General features: G+C 40.0%; 1 protein-coding gene across 2 annotated transcripts; it reads right to left on the minus strand.

Moving 5' to 3' along the window:
* Window positions 1-892: 892 nt before the first annotated feature.
* LOC138128557 (fatty acid synthase-like) lies at window positions 893-9,045 on the minus strand. Of its 2 annotated transcripts, none has more exons than XM_069044760.1 (19): window positions 8,936-9,045; window positions 8,147-8,698; window positions 7,896-8,099; window positions 6,869-7,840; window positions 6,301-6,816; window positions 6,020-6,249; window positions 5,612-5,972; window positions 5,308-5,565; window positions 4,270-5,260; window positions 4,088-4,218; window positions 3,882-4,038; window positions 3,189-3,832; window positions 2,955-3,110; window positions 2,661-2,912; window positions 2,460-2,613; window positions 2,054-2,409; window positions 1,697-2,006; window positions 1,386-1,649; window positions 893-1,337 (listed from the first exon to the last, which is right to left on the minus strand). In XM_069044760.1, exons 2-19 carry the CDS (start codon window positions 8,632-8,634, stop codon window positions 984-986), a joined length of 6,798 nt encoding a protein of 2,265 aa, XP_068900861.1. In that variant the 5' UTR covers window positions 8,635-8,698; window positions 8,936-9,045; the 3' UTR covers window positions 893-983. The 2 variants fall into 2 exon arrangements, with proteins under 2 accessions (XP_068900861.1, XP_068900860.1); XM_069044759.1 differs by having other exon boundaries at window positions 8,932-9,024.
* Between the last annotated feature and the right edge of the window lie 8,505 nt (window positions 9,046-17,550).

Raw genomic sequence — 17,550 nt, forward strand, 5'->3', positions numbered from 1 at the left:
ACCTCACACGTTCCGAGATGAAAGGCACATTCTTATTCTCTCTTCTTATTAAAAATTCATTTACGATATATGCTTATTGACAAATTGTACTCAATTTATTTTCAAAAGTAATTTTTTCATTCATAGGGATCAAAGACGTCAAATTTTGGAATTTGGCAAAGAACCTTCAATCGCCATTGTGGTGTAAAAACTAAATTTTCCAACTTGCATAAAATGTAAAAAAAAAATGTTGATCTTATCCCATTTCCGATCTTTTGTCTTGAGCCGATACATTTCCTCCACATGTTCTTTATAAATTCCCATATTTTAAATACAAAAATCACACTCTTGTGGCAGTTCACTAGTGTGGCGACTGTGGTTGGTACGAAAAGTCCTAGTAGAAAAATTTCCAGACTCCTCGAAACTGAGAATATTACAAAAACAATCCTTCAATTTAATTTACATTAATATTAACTGCTCTGTATGTAGTGGTTAATTTGAAACTATCAAAATTTGTACAAAATTTGAATCTGAATGTTTTCCAAAATGACAATTACTTTCTTAGGAAGATCCAGAAAAACACCAAATACACAACACTTCTTTGAAATATAATTTTCCAAAATATACATAGAATTCGTGTTTGACTTGAAGGGGCTTCTGTGAATTCTGGAATTTTAACAATTTTCAAGTGCAATTTTGGAATATGGATTTTTTATCAAACAAAGCATTCACCTTTTCACTATCGAGTCCACCCTTGCGGGTTAACTGACGTAATACCACAAACATGTCATCATTTCAACAGTCCTCTCATCAACTGTCTTCCACTATTCGGTCGTTTCAACGTCGACATATTTTGACGATGATAGAAGGGTTGAGGTTAAAATAAGTCATTAGTTTTATAGAAAAAACTTCGTAGGTTCGTGATTTGGATATTTAATTTCAATCATTTTATACACTGCATTTTGTTATTATAAATATAATTAACATAAGAAAAGTCTTAAGCTCTAGATATCATCCACACATGCTATTAATTTATTGATGTCTTTAATTAGCTCCGATTGATTCAACATGGTAACGTGATCGCCATCGACCGTGGCAACTTGTACGGAATGCTCGAAAACCATCGACAAATGGTAATCTTCGTCTTCGTTAACTATGGGATACTTGGCCTTGAACAAGTAAGCTTTCGACCGAATTTTGTCGTGGCAAAACTCGTAATTTAAGGCGGCTTTGAACCGCTTATAGAGTGCGACCATAGCTTGTTTATCCAATTTTTGTCGATCGACAACCTCCGAAGGTATTAACGTCAGGGCTAGATCGCACCTCTCGTCCAAGTCTGAACACTTCAAAAACTTTTCCTGAAACAGCACAATCTAGACCGGAAACCAAGTGCAGGACAGTGATACCTTGTACGGGGCCAGCAAATCCACCGGTATTAACACCGCCAAAATTTTGTACAGGAGATTCGTTTGGAATTCTGCTTCGGTGTCGCCCGGAACAGAATTCAACACAGATGATCGTATATATGTCGGTGAACCATCGATTGAAATCACTTTACCACTATAACCTCTATTCTCTAACAAACTAAAAACTTCTAGACAGACTGAAACTCCGAAAGAGTAGCCGATTAAAGTCAACGATTCATCTTTGGATATATTTTCCTCGATGTGCTAAAAAAACAGTGTTCATAATTATCAAACAGAATACCACAACTAACTGGAAGACTTGTTTTTGCAATTTCCTCTACTGAAATTTCGGGCTCCTGATAGCTGTACTGCACTCCCAAAACTCGAGCTTGAAGACTTTTTACAAGACCCTCAAGAAGTGTAAAGACTCCTTCAATTCCCGGAAAGACTAAAACTGTTTGCCCCTCATTGTCTTGCCCTTCACAGGAGAGTTTTACAATCGGTCTACTGTCGGCTTGGTTGTCCGGTATGAACTGGATGAGCAAGTCGGTGCCTTGTTGCGTCTTGTTCAAACTCTTCTCTTCCCCAACGTTCCTCTTCTCTGACTCGATCTCTGTCAACCTTGAATGTCGGTAGAGTCAAGGGTACCACAAGTTTGAAGTTTATACTTGGCAAAATTCAAGCTCCTGACGTCTTTGGTGGTGATGTAAATCTCAAACTCCTTCTCTAAAAGTTGGATGACTTCAGTGCCCATCATCGAGTCCATCCCCAGCTCGGCCAGCGTCGCATGTTGACTCACGGTCTTGATGTCCTTGATGCCCAAGACGTTGGCAACAGCTTCCACAGCGCTAGTCGCACCGTGACTCCTGTTGCTCTTCTCTGCGACTAACATGCTGGCAACAATGGGATTGTCTTGCTTCAGGAACCTGTCCAACACTTCCAAACAACTCGAGATCTTTTGTTGGAGAGTACCACCGATCACCAGTTCCTTGTTCTCCTTCTGCATTTTAGCAACAAGTCCCACCTTGAACAACAACAGTCAGCAATCCTCAAATCAGATTGGTCCAAACGTACGTCCCCAATGGCGCCCCACTGGATTGCCAAAGCTGGAAATCCGTCGCGTTTTCTTCTCTCACAGATCCTCTCCATGATCGAGTTGGCCATGCCGTAGTTGGTCTGACCGGCGTTGCCACGACCGCAAGAAACCGAAGAGAAGATGACGAAATACCTGAAGCAAATAATAACTACCTGGGAAGCTCAGTACTCAATACTGACCTCAAATGTGAACAGATCTCGCGAGTTATTTGATCCAGATAGGTGGTCGTTCGAGCTTTGGGAGCCAAAGACAGACGAAAAGTCTCGTCGGTTTGGTCCTTCAAGAGCGCATCTTTAAGAACAACAGCTAGATTGAAGATGGCGTCGATGGAACCCAGTTCGGTAGCTTCGCGGATCAAATCAAGACAGCCTTGCTTGGTTGTGACGTCTCGCGTCGAAATTTCAACCTCAACGCCATAAGACCTCCAAAGTCTGGAGGGAATTAGATGAAGATTCTCTAAATAACAAACTTACCTTATTCTTTGGGCTTGGTACCCTGTTTGTACTCCCGATCTGGAGACCAGGACCAATTTTCGGGCGTCTCTCAAGATCAACCAATCGGCCAATTCCAAACCGACTCCTCCCAACCCCCCAATGATGACGTACGACTTGGTCAAGTCGCAGTTGAATCTTCAATGCAATTACACTCATTAGTACCACAGGTGACCCTCAAAGATGTGTGTGAACCTCTTTTATTACAGTACTCACCTCGGAAGCGCCGGGAATAACCTTTTGGGTCCAACTCCTCTCACACCTCCTTCGTCCCTCACTTTCACCAACACCTTCCCTATGTGCTTCCCAGTGGTCATGTATTTGAACGCCGGTACCAGTTCGTCTCTGCCGAACACGACCCTCGGTAAGGGCTTAACGTACCCATCGCGAACACCTTTGTACAAAGCGTCGACAAGTTTCGCTTTTAATTCCGCCGAGTTTTTGAAGATCTGGTCCAACATGATTCCGTGGTAGCTCGCTCCTCGTTCCAGCAAGAGAAGACTGAGACTCGAGTCGTTCGCAAGGTCGAACTTTCCAATTTCTAAGAAGCGTCCGCCGCGCGCCAAGCATCTCACCGATGCTCTGAGCTTATCTTCGCTCAAAGAATTCAACACGGCGTCAACACCGCGATTGTTCGTACCAGCTTTGATCATCTCCTCGAAAGAGGTATCGCGAGAGTTGCCGATGTGACTTTCAGGAATCTGGGGGTAGTGCTTTCGAAGATAGTCTCGCTTGTCTTGAGTCCCGACGGTGACGTAGATTTCGAACTGGTGGTGGAGACAGACGTTCAATGCCGCGAGACCGATTCCGCCGGTACCGGAATGAATCAAGACGGTACTCTTGGGTTTGAGATCTACGACCTTTGATTCAAGTGAGTTAAAAGACATATTCTTAGTGTGAGAGTTTCACCAAGAGCAAAGCGTACATCACTGTGGAGTAGACAACGGGGATGGTGGCTGCGTCTTCCAAGCTCCACGACTCGGGTACCTCCCACAAGAACTGAGAATTACCTCTGACGTGAGTTGCAATCGCACGATTGTCAACAATTCCCATGACTCGGCGCCCCCTTCAATTGAGAAATGGTAGAAACGTGCGATATTTGCTTGGAAACTTACTTCGGATCTAATCCGGCGAACTCGAATCCTATCACACACTTTTGTTCGATGCGATCGTTGGTACCAGGTTCCGCGCTGATGCGACCTGATGCCAGCATGATATCTTTGAAGTTGATGGCGGAGTAGTAATTCTGCAAGGGAATGCGAAGTGATTGTGGTTATTTAAAATAAACAGCAGTTACATAGATGAGGACTTGAGTTTCGGGGAGTCGGGACTCGTCAATGGGCGGCTCTTCCAACCATCTCATGCTCGACAAGTCTCCCTTTGCTGAAACGTCTCCGAAACAATACTCGCATTCCACTTCTTGTAGCTCTTCTAACAGCAAGTGTCTGTAAGTCCCCCACTTCCCCGATTTGTAAATGTTTACGGCGAGATTTTTTCTCACTTGATTTCCATAGAAGGGTAGTTCAGGGTCGAAATCTGGCGTCTCGTCCATCATGAGGAAACACTTGACCTTGTGTCCCTCCGGCTCCCTCCTGAGACAGTTAACCAATCCGATCAAACCGTCAGGTTCACGATTTTGACCGTAAACCACGACATTCGCTTCAGATTTTACAAAGTCTTGCAACTGAGACAACCACTCGAAATTATTCGATGACACCTCGACAAATTTCGTCACAGTTTTTTCTTCAGACTTCTTAAAAAGAATCAATTTCTCTTTGGCCGTCGTATACTGGGTGACAACTTCGATATTGTCCAAATCCGAGATCTCAAAGACGACTTCTTCTCTAGTCAAGACAAAACCTTTAGGGTGAAGAGAGTTCAGCACCTGTTTTAATGAAATGGGATTTTGTAGAAGTTTAGTGGCGACGATCAAAAGCAAGTTGCTCTCAGGAGTTAGAACAAATTGTTCGATTTTGACACCAGGAATCGTGTCCAAGACAGTTTTGGTGGAGATTATCAGATCAGGAGTGACGACCGGGACGTCGTCTAGAACTTTACAAACCAGAGGTAAAAGAAGTTCACTAGAACCTTCCAGGAGTTCAACCGCTTTGAAATGATTTTCTAGACTATTCTCGAGGATGATTTGAATGTTGACTCTTATCAGCTGGGACAAGTCGAGCGACTCCTGATTCGGAACGAATTCATACTTCTCCAAAACTGGCTCCAAACGAGGTTTCTTCTTGGAAATGGACTTCGCTGTAAGCCCACGAATTTCAATTCCGCCAGATCTGCGCAAAAATATTTTAAAAGTGTCAGAGTGGGCACCAAATCATACTTTATGATATTGCTCTCCTTGTAGACGTGCACAGGAATAAGCGATTCCTTGTCTTTGATACTTTCGACTATTTGATGATGTTTCACTGGATCTATTGTTAACTTTTTTATTCCCACAGGAACGTAGAGCAATCTGCTGTCAACTTGAAGGATATTCATTTGAAGCATGTTATCCATGAAGGTGGTCCAATTGTCCTCCCACTTGAGTAGACCGGTGGAGGCACCTATGTCACACCTCGCAATACCCTTAAACATACCACTGATGACGGTCTATGAAAAAAGCCACACAACGTTGTCAGCCCTGCCTGTAATTGTAGCCTCGAAGATAGAGTTCTTTGTAGATATCGTCTTGTCCCAAAATTTGGGTTGGATCTTCGCTGTACGGATAAAGTGATTTCAAATTCGTTTGTTCTTGACTCACATTCGAACAGTGGGAAACTCGACCCGTTACCACAACCTGGTCCATGTGCACGACTTCAAAGTTGCCACAGCCCCTCTGGATGGTAACGAAGAGTTTGATAAAACCAGTTTTCGGCATTGTCACAGCTCGGATGAATTTACAATTTTCAAAAACCACAGGAAAGTCGATCACTGCCAACTTCCAACTTTGGGCAAGGGTCTGCCATACTAGATGCAGATATTCCGCGGCGGGGAACAAGTTGCGACCTGAAACTTTGCATCAGCAGTTTGCTCTAAAACCTACACCAACAAACCATCAATCACGTGTCCCGCTATGTGCTTGAACTCTTCGTAGCCGTTCGAAACATTGTAATCCATCTGTTCGATTTCTGACGCAATGAACTGCGTGAATTTGTAAGTGAACCAGCTCCTGTCGTGGTCCCACTTGACCATGGGCGAGATCATGGGAGTGCCTCGACTCACGGGGTACACGATTTCGGGGTACAACTTGTGCAGTTGAGGATTGTGACCGCATTCGTACAATCTACAAGATTTTCAGTGAAAACCAACTCACAAACTGGATTTAGGTACGTACCTTCCCAAAACCTCCAAAAAGTTGACGAGGTTGCCTTCCACAAGCAACACGTCTTTGTTGTCTAATTGTTGGTCGGAAACATTTAACACCAACGAATTTTTCGTCATATTCAGCAACGTTTCGTGGCTCAAGGAGTGGTCACGGAACTCTAGATTTGACAAATTCGGGGTTTTACAAAAGTATCGGTCTCGTCTTTTGGTAACTGACTTAAGCAGACTTTTGAATTCGGGGATGGTGTCAAAAAGCATGTTCGACTCAAAATGCGACTGTTTTTGACTGATCTTGTAGACTGTTAACACTGTTTCTTCTATGGTGATGACGTCGTAGTAGTAAGCGCTGACTAACTTGCCCCAAGAATCGCCATACACTGCGGTTGGGATCAGTTCTAAAGATTTCAAGACATCCACGAGTCCGGCTTGCACGGCGATGGCACCGAGGAGGTTGTCTTCTTGAATTTGATCCTTCGAAATCGCGTCCAAAATGTTGACGTTTTTAGTTGCCAAGATGTTATCGATTCTTCAAGTAACATAGACTAGGGTGAATCTTCGAAGAAAGATGAAAGACTTACCTGGAGATTGTCTTTTTGAAGATTGGAAAATGCATAAGATAAGAGCCTAGAAGCTTAAAGGAGCGTTCGAACTGGCCGAAATATACGTAAAGAGGTTTGTGTTGGAAGGAAAAGAATTTCGAAGAGGTCTTGAGAGGACCGTTCTTCGACGCTATTGTGAAGCCTCGATAAATATGATTGGCAATATTCTTTTTATAAATTTGATGAAGTAGACCCACGTGTTCGGCGTCAAGTTTTCGACTGTTGACATCATTCAGCAGAGACAAAACTGCTTCTTCGGTGCGTCCACTAACGCAGACCAACCTGGGAACGTCATCCTTGGGTATTCCTCCGTCGACTTTCTTCTTTTTGAATCTTTTGAGGATCGTGTGACAGTTATTACCCCCGAAACCAAAATTGTTGACTCCCACGAGAGCCTCGTCGCCTTCTAACTCTATTAAATCGAGTACCACCTTCAGTCTCCCTTGCTCGAACCCCTCCATGCCAGCCTTGGTCTGTTTCAGGTTGATATTGGGAGCAATCAACCCAGTTTCCATCGCAATCAACACTTTGATGATGGAACAAACTCCAGAAGCTGGTTCTGTGTGGCCGATACTCGATTTTACAGATCCTACCAAGAGAGGTTTGTCGCGTTTTCTGGCCAAGACGTGATCGATCGCTTCGACTTCTTGGGGATCTCCGACTTGGGTGCCGGTCCCGTGTGCCTCCAAGAAGCTGAGTTCGGAAGGGTGGATCCCGCTCTCGTCGTAGATTTCCGTCATGAGCTGCTTCTGCGCTAGAGTAGAAGGGAAAGTGATGCCTTGTTCTTTGAAACCGTCAGAATTGACTTTGGTGTTGATGATTTGGGCGTAGATCCGGCGCGCGTTCTTCGCTTTTTGGAGAAAGATACTCGCAATGCTCTCCCCTCTGACGTAGCCGTTGGCGTCTTGGTCGAACACGCGACAGACGCCCTCACTGCTCAGTACTCCCAACCTGGAGAAAAAATCGAGATGAGAAAGCGTTTATTAACGTGTACAGGTGATGATACCGGAAGAACTGAAGAGTGTTGCCTGGATGTAGGAGAAGATTGCTGCCGCTGATTATAGCGTTGTCGCATTGTCCACTCCTGATGGCTCTGAACGCCAAATCCAAAGCGTTCAGAGAACTACTGCAAGCTGTGTCGACGATGCACGCCGGACCTTTCAGTTTCAGGAAGTAGCTGACCCTGTGTACGTTCAGAGACCTCAAGTACCTAAAATACACCGACTCAGTACCGACAGTACCACCGTCGAGACGTACCCTGTCAGTGCAAATTTCTGCCGTTCTGTAACATCCACCAGGGTGCTGTTCTCCATGTCCGACCAAGACACACCCGTGAAGACCCCGGTCCTCGAACTTTCCAGCTCCGAGGGATTCATTCCGGCGTCCATGATCGCCTCCACCGCCGTCTCCAATAAAACCCGCATCATGGGGTCCATGACGTTCGCTTGGCGGTGGTGCACCCCAAAGTATCCGGCATCTAAGTGATCGATGTTGCGGATTTTAGCACTCCTTTGGGGAACCTCCGGATGGTCCAATTTCCAGCGTCGGTCGTCATCGTTCACCATGTCCGTTTTACTGAAGAGATTGTCGCGAAATTCGTGGATGTTTCTGGAATCCGGAAGGCGACCGGACATGCCGGAAATGACCACTTCTTCGCCCGGAGGGGCGGAGGAGAGCCATCGGCTGTACTCGAAACCGAGTTCGTCGGATCTAACGTGAGGTTGACTCGCGTCCATCTCTGGCATAGCGCGATACTTGTCTGACAAAACTGTTAAAATCTTTGGATTTGCCTTAAAATTTGAAGAAGAACTGCAGGAAAAGAAAATAAATAAGTGAGTTCATGTTGGATTTTTTTTTTGTGATCCGCCTGAAGATAAAATAGTATATATCATTCAGAGTAGAAGCTCTTTTTGTGCTTCGCCCAGTTGTCTGCAATCTCTGGGCTTAGCACAAAAAGAGACACTTCTACTCTTCATGATATAATATACTATATTATTGGTTTACTCTCATTAAAAATGAGGCAAACAAAAGTAGATACGTACTTACAAAACTGTTATTAAAACAACAAATAATTCAAAGAAAGACAGCCACAAAACAAAACTGAACACCACTCCTTCAAATTTTGTCACTTTGCTTAATTTATATGGCAAAGTGTGTGAAGGGGGGCGGGCGTAACTTTAAGAAATTAAATAAGCAAGGTTATCTGCGCTTTTTGAGTCGTAATACCTGCATATTTATGCAATACTTGTGTCCTCTAACCCCTATGAATAATTAAGAATTCTTCACGTCCCACATTCTATTAACTTGAGATATTGTCATTGTCAAAAAAATTACAATTGCGTTTTATTAATGTATGAACCGGGTTTCCTGTTTGCGTACGACAATATTTAATCAAGTCATATTATAATACACAAAGGATTGCCTTAATTAACAAAAATGAAGTAGTCATTTCTGTTTGGGAAAAAAATTCATCAGTTTAAGCTCAGACTGAAGACAGCGTAGGAAAAGCTCGAAAGAACAGGAGTCATGCTTGAGCTCTACCGAATTACTGCAAGACTGCATTTGCACCAAAGTTGCTCGGTTGGCAACACGACTGTGTATGGGTACGTACGGAGTGATCAAGAATGACTGGGTCTGTTGGTAACAATGAAATTTGGCAAATTTAAAATTTACCAACGAAGGTTAATTTTTGTAATAGTATAAACATAACCTGCATTACCAAGAATGTTTTTAATGTCATCTCAAGTTAAAAAAATCCAGTCAATGCGTGCTCAGTGCCAGTTACTAGACAAAAATCACCAGTATTTTCAATTGTTTCATTGCCAACAGACTCAGTCATTGTTGATCACGCTGTATTAGGCATTCACGATCTTTTTGGGACCGAGTTGTCTATGAATGACTATCTAGTGCTTTTGTTGACAGTACTTCGGAGATAACTAAATTCCCTAAAGGAAATTGACACTTTCTGTGTTAGGTTAGGTTGTTTTCAGTTTAAGGTTATACAAGGCACCTAAACTATATAGGTATGCTTGACTTGTACAACGCAGCACATGGCGAAAGGGAGAGCGCGGTGGTTGCGGCGATTGCTTACGTCACTGGTGGAAGCTCAGAGCTAACTCAGTAAGGAAAGTATCACTTTATAACTGAGAGAGATGTTGTTTTTAGTACTTTGGTACTAAATCTAGTACTTATCGGTGTCATTTAGTACCCTAGTACTTCCCAAACGAGTTTAGTATAAAAAAAAAAAATAGTTATTTTTGTATTAAGTGCACAAAATTATTGTTTTTTGTTGACGCATGACAATGAGTTTTTGGTCCAGGCCGGTCAGGTTGAGACTTTCGCATGAAACACAAACACTATTTTTTCTACAACGTTAAAAAAAGAATTTGATTTTTGAAGGCAAATTAGATGAAGAATCAAAGTATCAAGTATTGTGACACGTCATTGTAACTTAGGAAACGGGCAAATGAAGACTACATTTTTTCACATGTGTTAAAATCAACCCATCCAGAACTAGGTCACTATACGAATGTGGAGGAGAATAAGAATGAACATTCTTACTGTCTTCCAAGAAATGTGCCTAGCTGGATTCGCCACTTATCGTTTGGTGGATTAATTCAACCCTCAGAAGAATTCTTGGAACATGTTCAGTTGATGGAAAAAATATTTTGCAAACATACTCGGAATCATTTTACAGAAATTCGACAAATAAACGTGAAATTATTGCAGAAACTTTCTAAAAAATGTACAGTTGATGACGTTATCATAAAAACATTTCTTAGACAACGTATTTTTATCAAAATAAATTTTTTAAACGTAGAGCCGCAGCAACAAAAAATTAATTATGATAAAAGAAAACGCGCTGACCGTTAAGCAAGTAATAAATTTAAAAAAATAATGAAACGTATTGTAAACTTTAACATTCGTGAATAATACATTTTTCCAACGTCGCTTATGAAAATGATACTTTCATCACTCAATTTAGTGAGGAAAATAGACGTTTGCATCACTAGTGAGGAAAATGGAGAAAGTAAACTCACTAGTGAGGAAAATGTATTTAACAATCTACTACATTAACAATCTACTATTATCCGTTCACTTGACATCCGCACTGTCAGGTTGACAAGCTGTTGGTAATATTTAAAACCCCAATGATAAATGGTAAATAGACCTAACTTGATAATTTACGTAAAATAATGTTGCCACATTAGAAAGGCATATGAGTCATATATCTATTGCTGACGTTCCTCCAACAATTATTTCTATTGCCGCGTCCGATTCAGGATCAGAATTGGAGTTCTATTCTGAGGAAGATTTAGATGCAATACCTTAAATAGCGTTAAATAATAGCTATTTATGTAACCAGTTAGGAAATGCGTTATTTTGTGTAACGAGTGGAATATTCGCGGGACGAGCGCAGCGAGATCCCGCAAAATCACACGAGTTACACAAAATTGCATTTCCTAGCGTGTTACATACAAGATTTTTTCTAATTTTGACAAAAAAAAGGTTCTTCAAACGTTAAACGAAGTAATGAATTTCATTAATAACTGACATTCATATTAAGCATAACAGACCAGACATTATAATTTTAAATAAACAACAAAAGCAAGCATATCTTTTAGATATAGCTGTTCCAAATTCACATAATATAACACAGACATATAACACAAAAATTAATAAATATTTAGAGCTGTCCGTTGCTATGAGAAATCTTTGGTGTTTAGAAAAAATTTCGATTTTACCACTTGTAATTTCAGCAACGGGAATAGTACCGCAATCTCTTTTTAAAAATTTAAAAATTCTGGATTTAGATAACACATTGGTAGTTGAAATTCAAAAAGGTATATTATTATGCTCATGTCACATCGTGAGGAAGTTCCTTAACATTGACACAGAACATAATACACAACAAAGTCAAAATGCGGAGGCAAGACGCCGGTAATTATGTTGATAAGCACTGCACTATTACTTGATAGTAATATCCGTAATAGTGTATGTACTCCGGCAAAATTGCCGTGCCGCCGGGTGGAGGTGGGATAGTAATTATTATTGTGTTAGAATATGAAGTAGGTAAGTAGGCACGGTTATTTTGCTTAAAAACAAAAACTATGACAGTGTCAAATTGATGATACAATAAATTTTTCCTAACCAGTTAGGAAAGATTTTACTTTTCGTAACTAGTTACGAAAAGTGTGACGTTTCCAAACGTCTATTAATTTTGAAAAGTGTCACTTTATATGTCAAAATTAGAAAAAATAATTTGAAACACCAGTTTATAACCAAACTTCTTCTATCTGACAGTAGCAATTTATTTATCACTAGATTTAATGTACACTCAAAAGAAAGTCGAAATTTCGATGTACATTCGACCAATTTGAATAAAAAGTGACACTTACAGTGCGGATGTCAGGTGAACTTATTAATATAAAAATTTAAAACACTGTTATTTGCATTAATTGAAACTCCAGATCCGGAAGATTAAAAAAATAGGGGAGTAAAATAATTATAAAGAAATTTAAAATTGAGACTCATTTTCATAAGCGACGTTGGAAAAAATAGTATACACAATTCGTGATCAAAGTGCGATTTTTCAACTCGTAATACTATCCTCACTCGCTGGCGCTCGTGAGTATATCATGTATTACGCGTTGAAAAATCAGGCACTTTCATCACTTATAGTGTAATATATTGGGTGATTCAAAATGATTGTGGCCAAGTATGGCAACTATGTACGAAAATGTATGTGGCAACTGTGTGAATGGGGTAGAGTTGACAATTGTATGACATTTCATAAGCGTGCATTTGATTTTTTCAATTCCATTACACATTGATTTGACAACTTACAAAATTGCACGACTATGAACTGTCAAGGAAATGTCAACTCTATCCTACCCACACAGTTGCCACATAAATGTTCGTACATAGTTGCCATACTTGGCCACAATCATTTTGAATCACCCAATACTATGTTTCAGATGATTTTATTATGGCATAATTTAATTCCTTAACATTATTTGTTGTAATTTGCCGAAATTACATTTGAACCATACGCACAGAGGAGGAGTCTGGGGCTTTGCTTTCCACCAGTGACGTAACAAACTGCCAGACTTGGACATGCGCAGTGTCACTGTGCGAGTCTAGCATACCTATACTGTTTATGTACTTTGAGGTTTTTTTTCTGAATAGGTACATTGTTGCCGGATCTCTTAAATCTGCTTTGTCCTTTTTAAATTGGAAGTAGCATCGTTTAATGGAAATTTTTTGTCGTAACAAAATTATTTTGGCAATTTTTACTTTTCCTTTGACGGAAATTAAAATTATTTTTACACACTTGCTAAATCATTTACTTTCTTACGAATATTAAAATAATAAATCTGGCAATGCGGTGGGAACAAAATGTCAAACAGACACTGACAGAATAATAAGTTGCATCCGTTGCATCACTGAATCAGTTAGTCCAACATGAAAAGAAAAAATTATAGCCAACTCGGTCCCAAAAAGAAATAGCTTTGACATGACTGCAAGAGCGGCAATCTGTAGTTAGGCAACTTACCATGTGGTAACTTCATTTCGGGAGTTATAAAATTAAGGTTTTGACCAATAGCAATCGAGTTCTGGTTGAAGGATATATTTCAACTTTCTCTGAGTTGAATTTAGTGATTTTTTATGTCAACCAGTGTCTCCCTGGACAAACTAATCTACTAGCTTGTACCCGCGGTTTCGCCCTTAAATTTCAGAGTGTTTTTAAATTATTTTTGTGTGCAACCGTACGCGAAATGAGCACTTCGCGTGCGTAAAGCAGGAATTTCAATGTTTATTTATTATCACAATTACAACATATCTATCTCTATATTTGCGGTGTGATCTTACAAAATCTGGATTGGGTACAGTTAAAGTTTGATTTATGCCAGTTTTTGTGTCAGGAACGGCCGCCATTAGTACAGAATTTTCATCCGGTTTGAAGTTCCCGCCAATTTCAAATGGAGTGGTCGCCTCATGAATGACGAGTCGGTAAAAAAGATCCCATTATCGATCTAGAACTGACACGTGTGAACTAGGTTAATTTTTCTCCGGTCAAAAAGGGAAATATCTAGTAACTAGTAACATATCCTGAATGGCATCAACAGACATTTTGGTTTACTTGTTTCTTCGCACGGCATCTGATATTTCCATGATTGAAATAACCTAAAAGGGAGCAGATGATACAACTTATCATAACAGAACTTAACATTTACCTGCCACAATAAATAAATTCCAGTAAATAGGTAAGCCAATGCAACATTATCCGACACGGTTTTCACATTGTTTTTGTTACATCAGTCACTGTAACATTTTTTATATTGCTGTTTCGATTTTTCAGGTTTCAAATGCGACACTGCACAATTTATAATATTTTTTTAACTCTGGATGAGTACACGGAACAAGAGCTGCAGATTTGCGGTATAATCTTACACATTTTGGATTGGTGACAGTAAAAGTTCGTTTTATGCCAGTTTTTGTGTCAGGAACGGCCACTATTAATACAGAATGTTCATCCTTGATGTCATCGATAGACATTTTGGTTAGTTCGTCTCTTCGCATGGCTCCTGATATTCCCATGATTAAAATGACCTAAAAAAGGGCAGATTATACAGCTTATCATAACAGAATTTAATATTTACCTTCAACAATAAATAATTTTCATCACTAGCTTTTTCTAAAAATAAATTGATCTGGTCGCGTGTCAATACCTTAGACTTTTTCGCCTGATAACCAACTGACTTTTTTTCAAAAAAGGTACCAATTTCAGAAACTTCGTAACATCAATGCCATCCCGTATGTTCAGTGTGAGCTTCAACATTGAATATGTGCTCCATAAAGTTGAAGTTTTCACAGTCTTTGATTTTTCCATTAAATAAGCCAAAACAACATTCTCCGACACCGTTTTCACATTATTTTTATTACACCAGTCTTTAAAGTCATTGTAACACTTATCGTACTGCCGTTGGAACTTTTCTGGTATTAAATTGGACACTGCACAATCTGCAATATTTTTTAACTTCGGGAAGTAGACGGAACAAAAACGTTGTAATAAGAGACGAGTCTCTTATGAACCTAGGAGGCCGTGATCTGAACATGTGAATTGTGTCAAAGTGACAACTGTGGAAAATAGGGTTATTAATATGTAAAAGGTGTTTTACAACTAATGACAATGACATGAAATTGATGTCCGAAATTTATTCGCTGGCATAGTACACAGAGACCATTAAAGACTAATAAAGATGAAGTATGAATTGTTAAAAATAAATAAGAACTGCAAAAGCTACCCACTCGGGTGTATGGACCCTACAACTAATACAGGTTTATACAGGGTGTTAGGGAATGGTCTCCCGAGAATTTCAGGGTGAGTTTATCAGGGAAAATGTGGTCGAAAACCTTTATTCCGTTTTTGGCTAAACTGAACCGTTTTCTGAAAATGAAATTGTTCCCTGCTGTTTTGGGACTGCTGAAATATTGCTTTGTGCAGGAAAAAATCTTGTATGTTTCGATTTAAAAATGATTGCTTGGTGACGATTCGAAATGTACTACTGTCAAAGTCTACACTTCACTCAACCAACAATATTTACAATCGTTTATAATGCCCGAATACTCCATCGAGGAGTATGCAGATATGCATTTTGTGTATGGGGAATGTAGCGGAAAAGCCAATGCTGCTGTCCGAAGGTATGAGGAACGTTTCCCTCAGCGGAGAGTCCCAGACAGTAAAACCATTCTTAGTGTAGCACATCGTTTGCGTACAACCGGTTCTGTGTTACCCAAAAATCGAGTCGTAGGTAGAGGACGGAATGCAGGAATGGTGAATGTGGAAGAGGAAATTTTGCATCGAGTTGATGAAGATTCCTCAATAAGTACCAGACAAATTGCTAGGGAATTTGGAGTTAGTCATTGGACGGTGTGGAGAACATTGAAGGAATCTATTCTTTATTCGTATCATTTCCAACGAGTTCAAAGCCTAAGCGCACATGACTTTCCTCAAAGGCAAAGATTTTGCGAATGGTTATTGCAAAAGTTTAACCAAGATCCTTTATTCCATAACCAAATTCTTATGACTGATGAATGCTGCTTTACGAGGGACGGTATTCAAAATTTTCACAATACTCACCATTGGGCCGACGTCAATCCTCACGTCATTCACCAAGGCCGTTTCCAGCATCGTTTTTCCATAAATGTTTGGGCCGGGATTATTGGAACACATCTGATAGGACCGTTTGTGTTACCAGCAAGACTAACAGGAGAAAATTATTTAAATTTCTTAAATGTTGATCTGCCAGGTCTTTTGGAGGAAATTCCTTTGGAGATTCGGAGGGCCATGTGGTTCATGCATGACGGTGCTCGGGCGCATTTTACTTTAAATGTAAGACATTTTTTAAACGTTTCATACGGACCCCAATGGATTGGACGAGCCGGACCAACTGCGTGGCCTCCTCGTTCCCCTGATCTCAACAGTTGCGACTTTTATTTATGGGGTTATATGAAATCTATGGTGTATAGAACTGCAGTAAATACTCAAGACGATCTTTTAAACAGAATCATGTTGGATGCAGAACGAATTCGCAACGATCAAGATGAGTTAGCACGGGTTAGCAGGTCATTATTAAGACCTGCTAATGCTTGTATTAGGGCAAACGGGGGAGATTTTGAACATTTACTATGAGTTTTTTTATTTTTTTCAATACAAATAAATAGTTTATACAGAAATTAACGAATCTCATTATAGTTGAAGGTACCTAGATATTGTATCACAAATGAAGCTGTAGAAATAATTTCAGTTCTTTGCAGCAATAAAAGAGGACTTACCTCAAGGCTGTGGTTTACCATCTGTATTTATACAGATAAATATTTTGAATATACTAAGATATTGGTGTAAAGGAAAGGAAGGTAGCTAGAAGTCTCAATTTTATATGTAGTAAAAATTTCATTTATTTATAATTAAACAGTAACTACACTATTCTTTTTATGTACACTGTTTGCACTTACATGAGTCCCTCTTGAGAAAACCGATTATTGTCATGACCGCGCGGTTTTATTGTTACTAGAGATTTTACTTTGAGATCAGTGAAAATTTAATCTTGTTCACCCGTATCTGTTGTTGACAGATGGATGATGGAGTTTTTCTTACTGACACCTCCTCATGAGGCGGCGCCATTTGAAATTGGCGGAAATTTCAAACCGAATAAAATGAATTTTTGATGAGATATTATCCAAGGTGTGATGAACCAAGTGGGTAATTCAAAATTCCCACCAAGCGGCCATCTCTTTTTTTTTCTACCAACATACGCAATGAAAAAAAAAACGCGAAATTTAAAAATGGCCAAGAGCGCGTGATCGTACCTCGTTAATTTCCCTACGTTGTGTTTTTTTTTTAATACAAATTAAACATTACCAGATTCGTTCCAACAGGGTTTGTGAACCACACAGAAGAGTGCAAATAAAACAACACAATAATTTAAACCAGCTATTTATTTAAAGTTATGATCTTTGTTAACGCCGGGATTAATGAATAATAAACGTCTCCCCAAATGTGAGAAGACTACTCATTTAGAACTCTAGGAAAATGGTGAGCTCTGGCCATTCCCCTAGACCCCCGAATGAGGCTCCGCTAAAACCTCTCCTGAAAA

This window comes from Tenebrio molitor, chromosome 4 (genome assembly GCF_963966145.1).
Source record: "Tenebrio molitor chromosome 4, icTenMoli1.1, whole genome shotgun sequence".
Taxonomy (NCBI): Eukaryota; Metazoa; Arthropoda; class Insecta; order Coleoptera; family Tenebrionidae; genus Tenebrio; species Tenebrio molitor.

Bases quoted from the DNA above. Each gene is read 5' to 3' on its own strand.
- LOC138128557 (XM_069044760.1), bottom strand. From the start codon at position 8,634: ATGCCAGAGATGGACGCGAGTCAACCTCACGTTAGATCCGACGAACTC. The intron at 8,100-8,146 runs GTACGTCTCGAC...GGTGTATTTTAG, and splicing joins CAGAAATTTGCACTGACAGG to GTACTTGAGGTCTCTGAACG. The intron at 1,338-1,385 runs GTATCACTGTCC...GTGCTGTTTCAG, and splicing joins ATTTGCTGGCCCCGTACAAG to GAAAAGTTTTTGAAGTGTTC.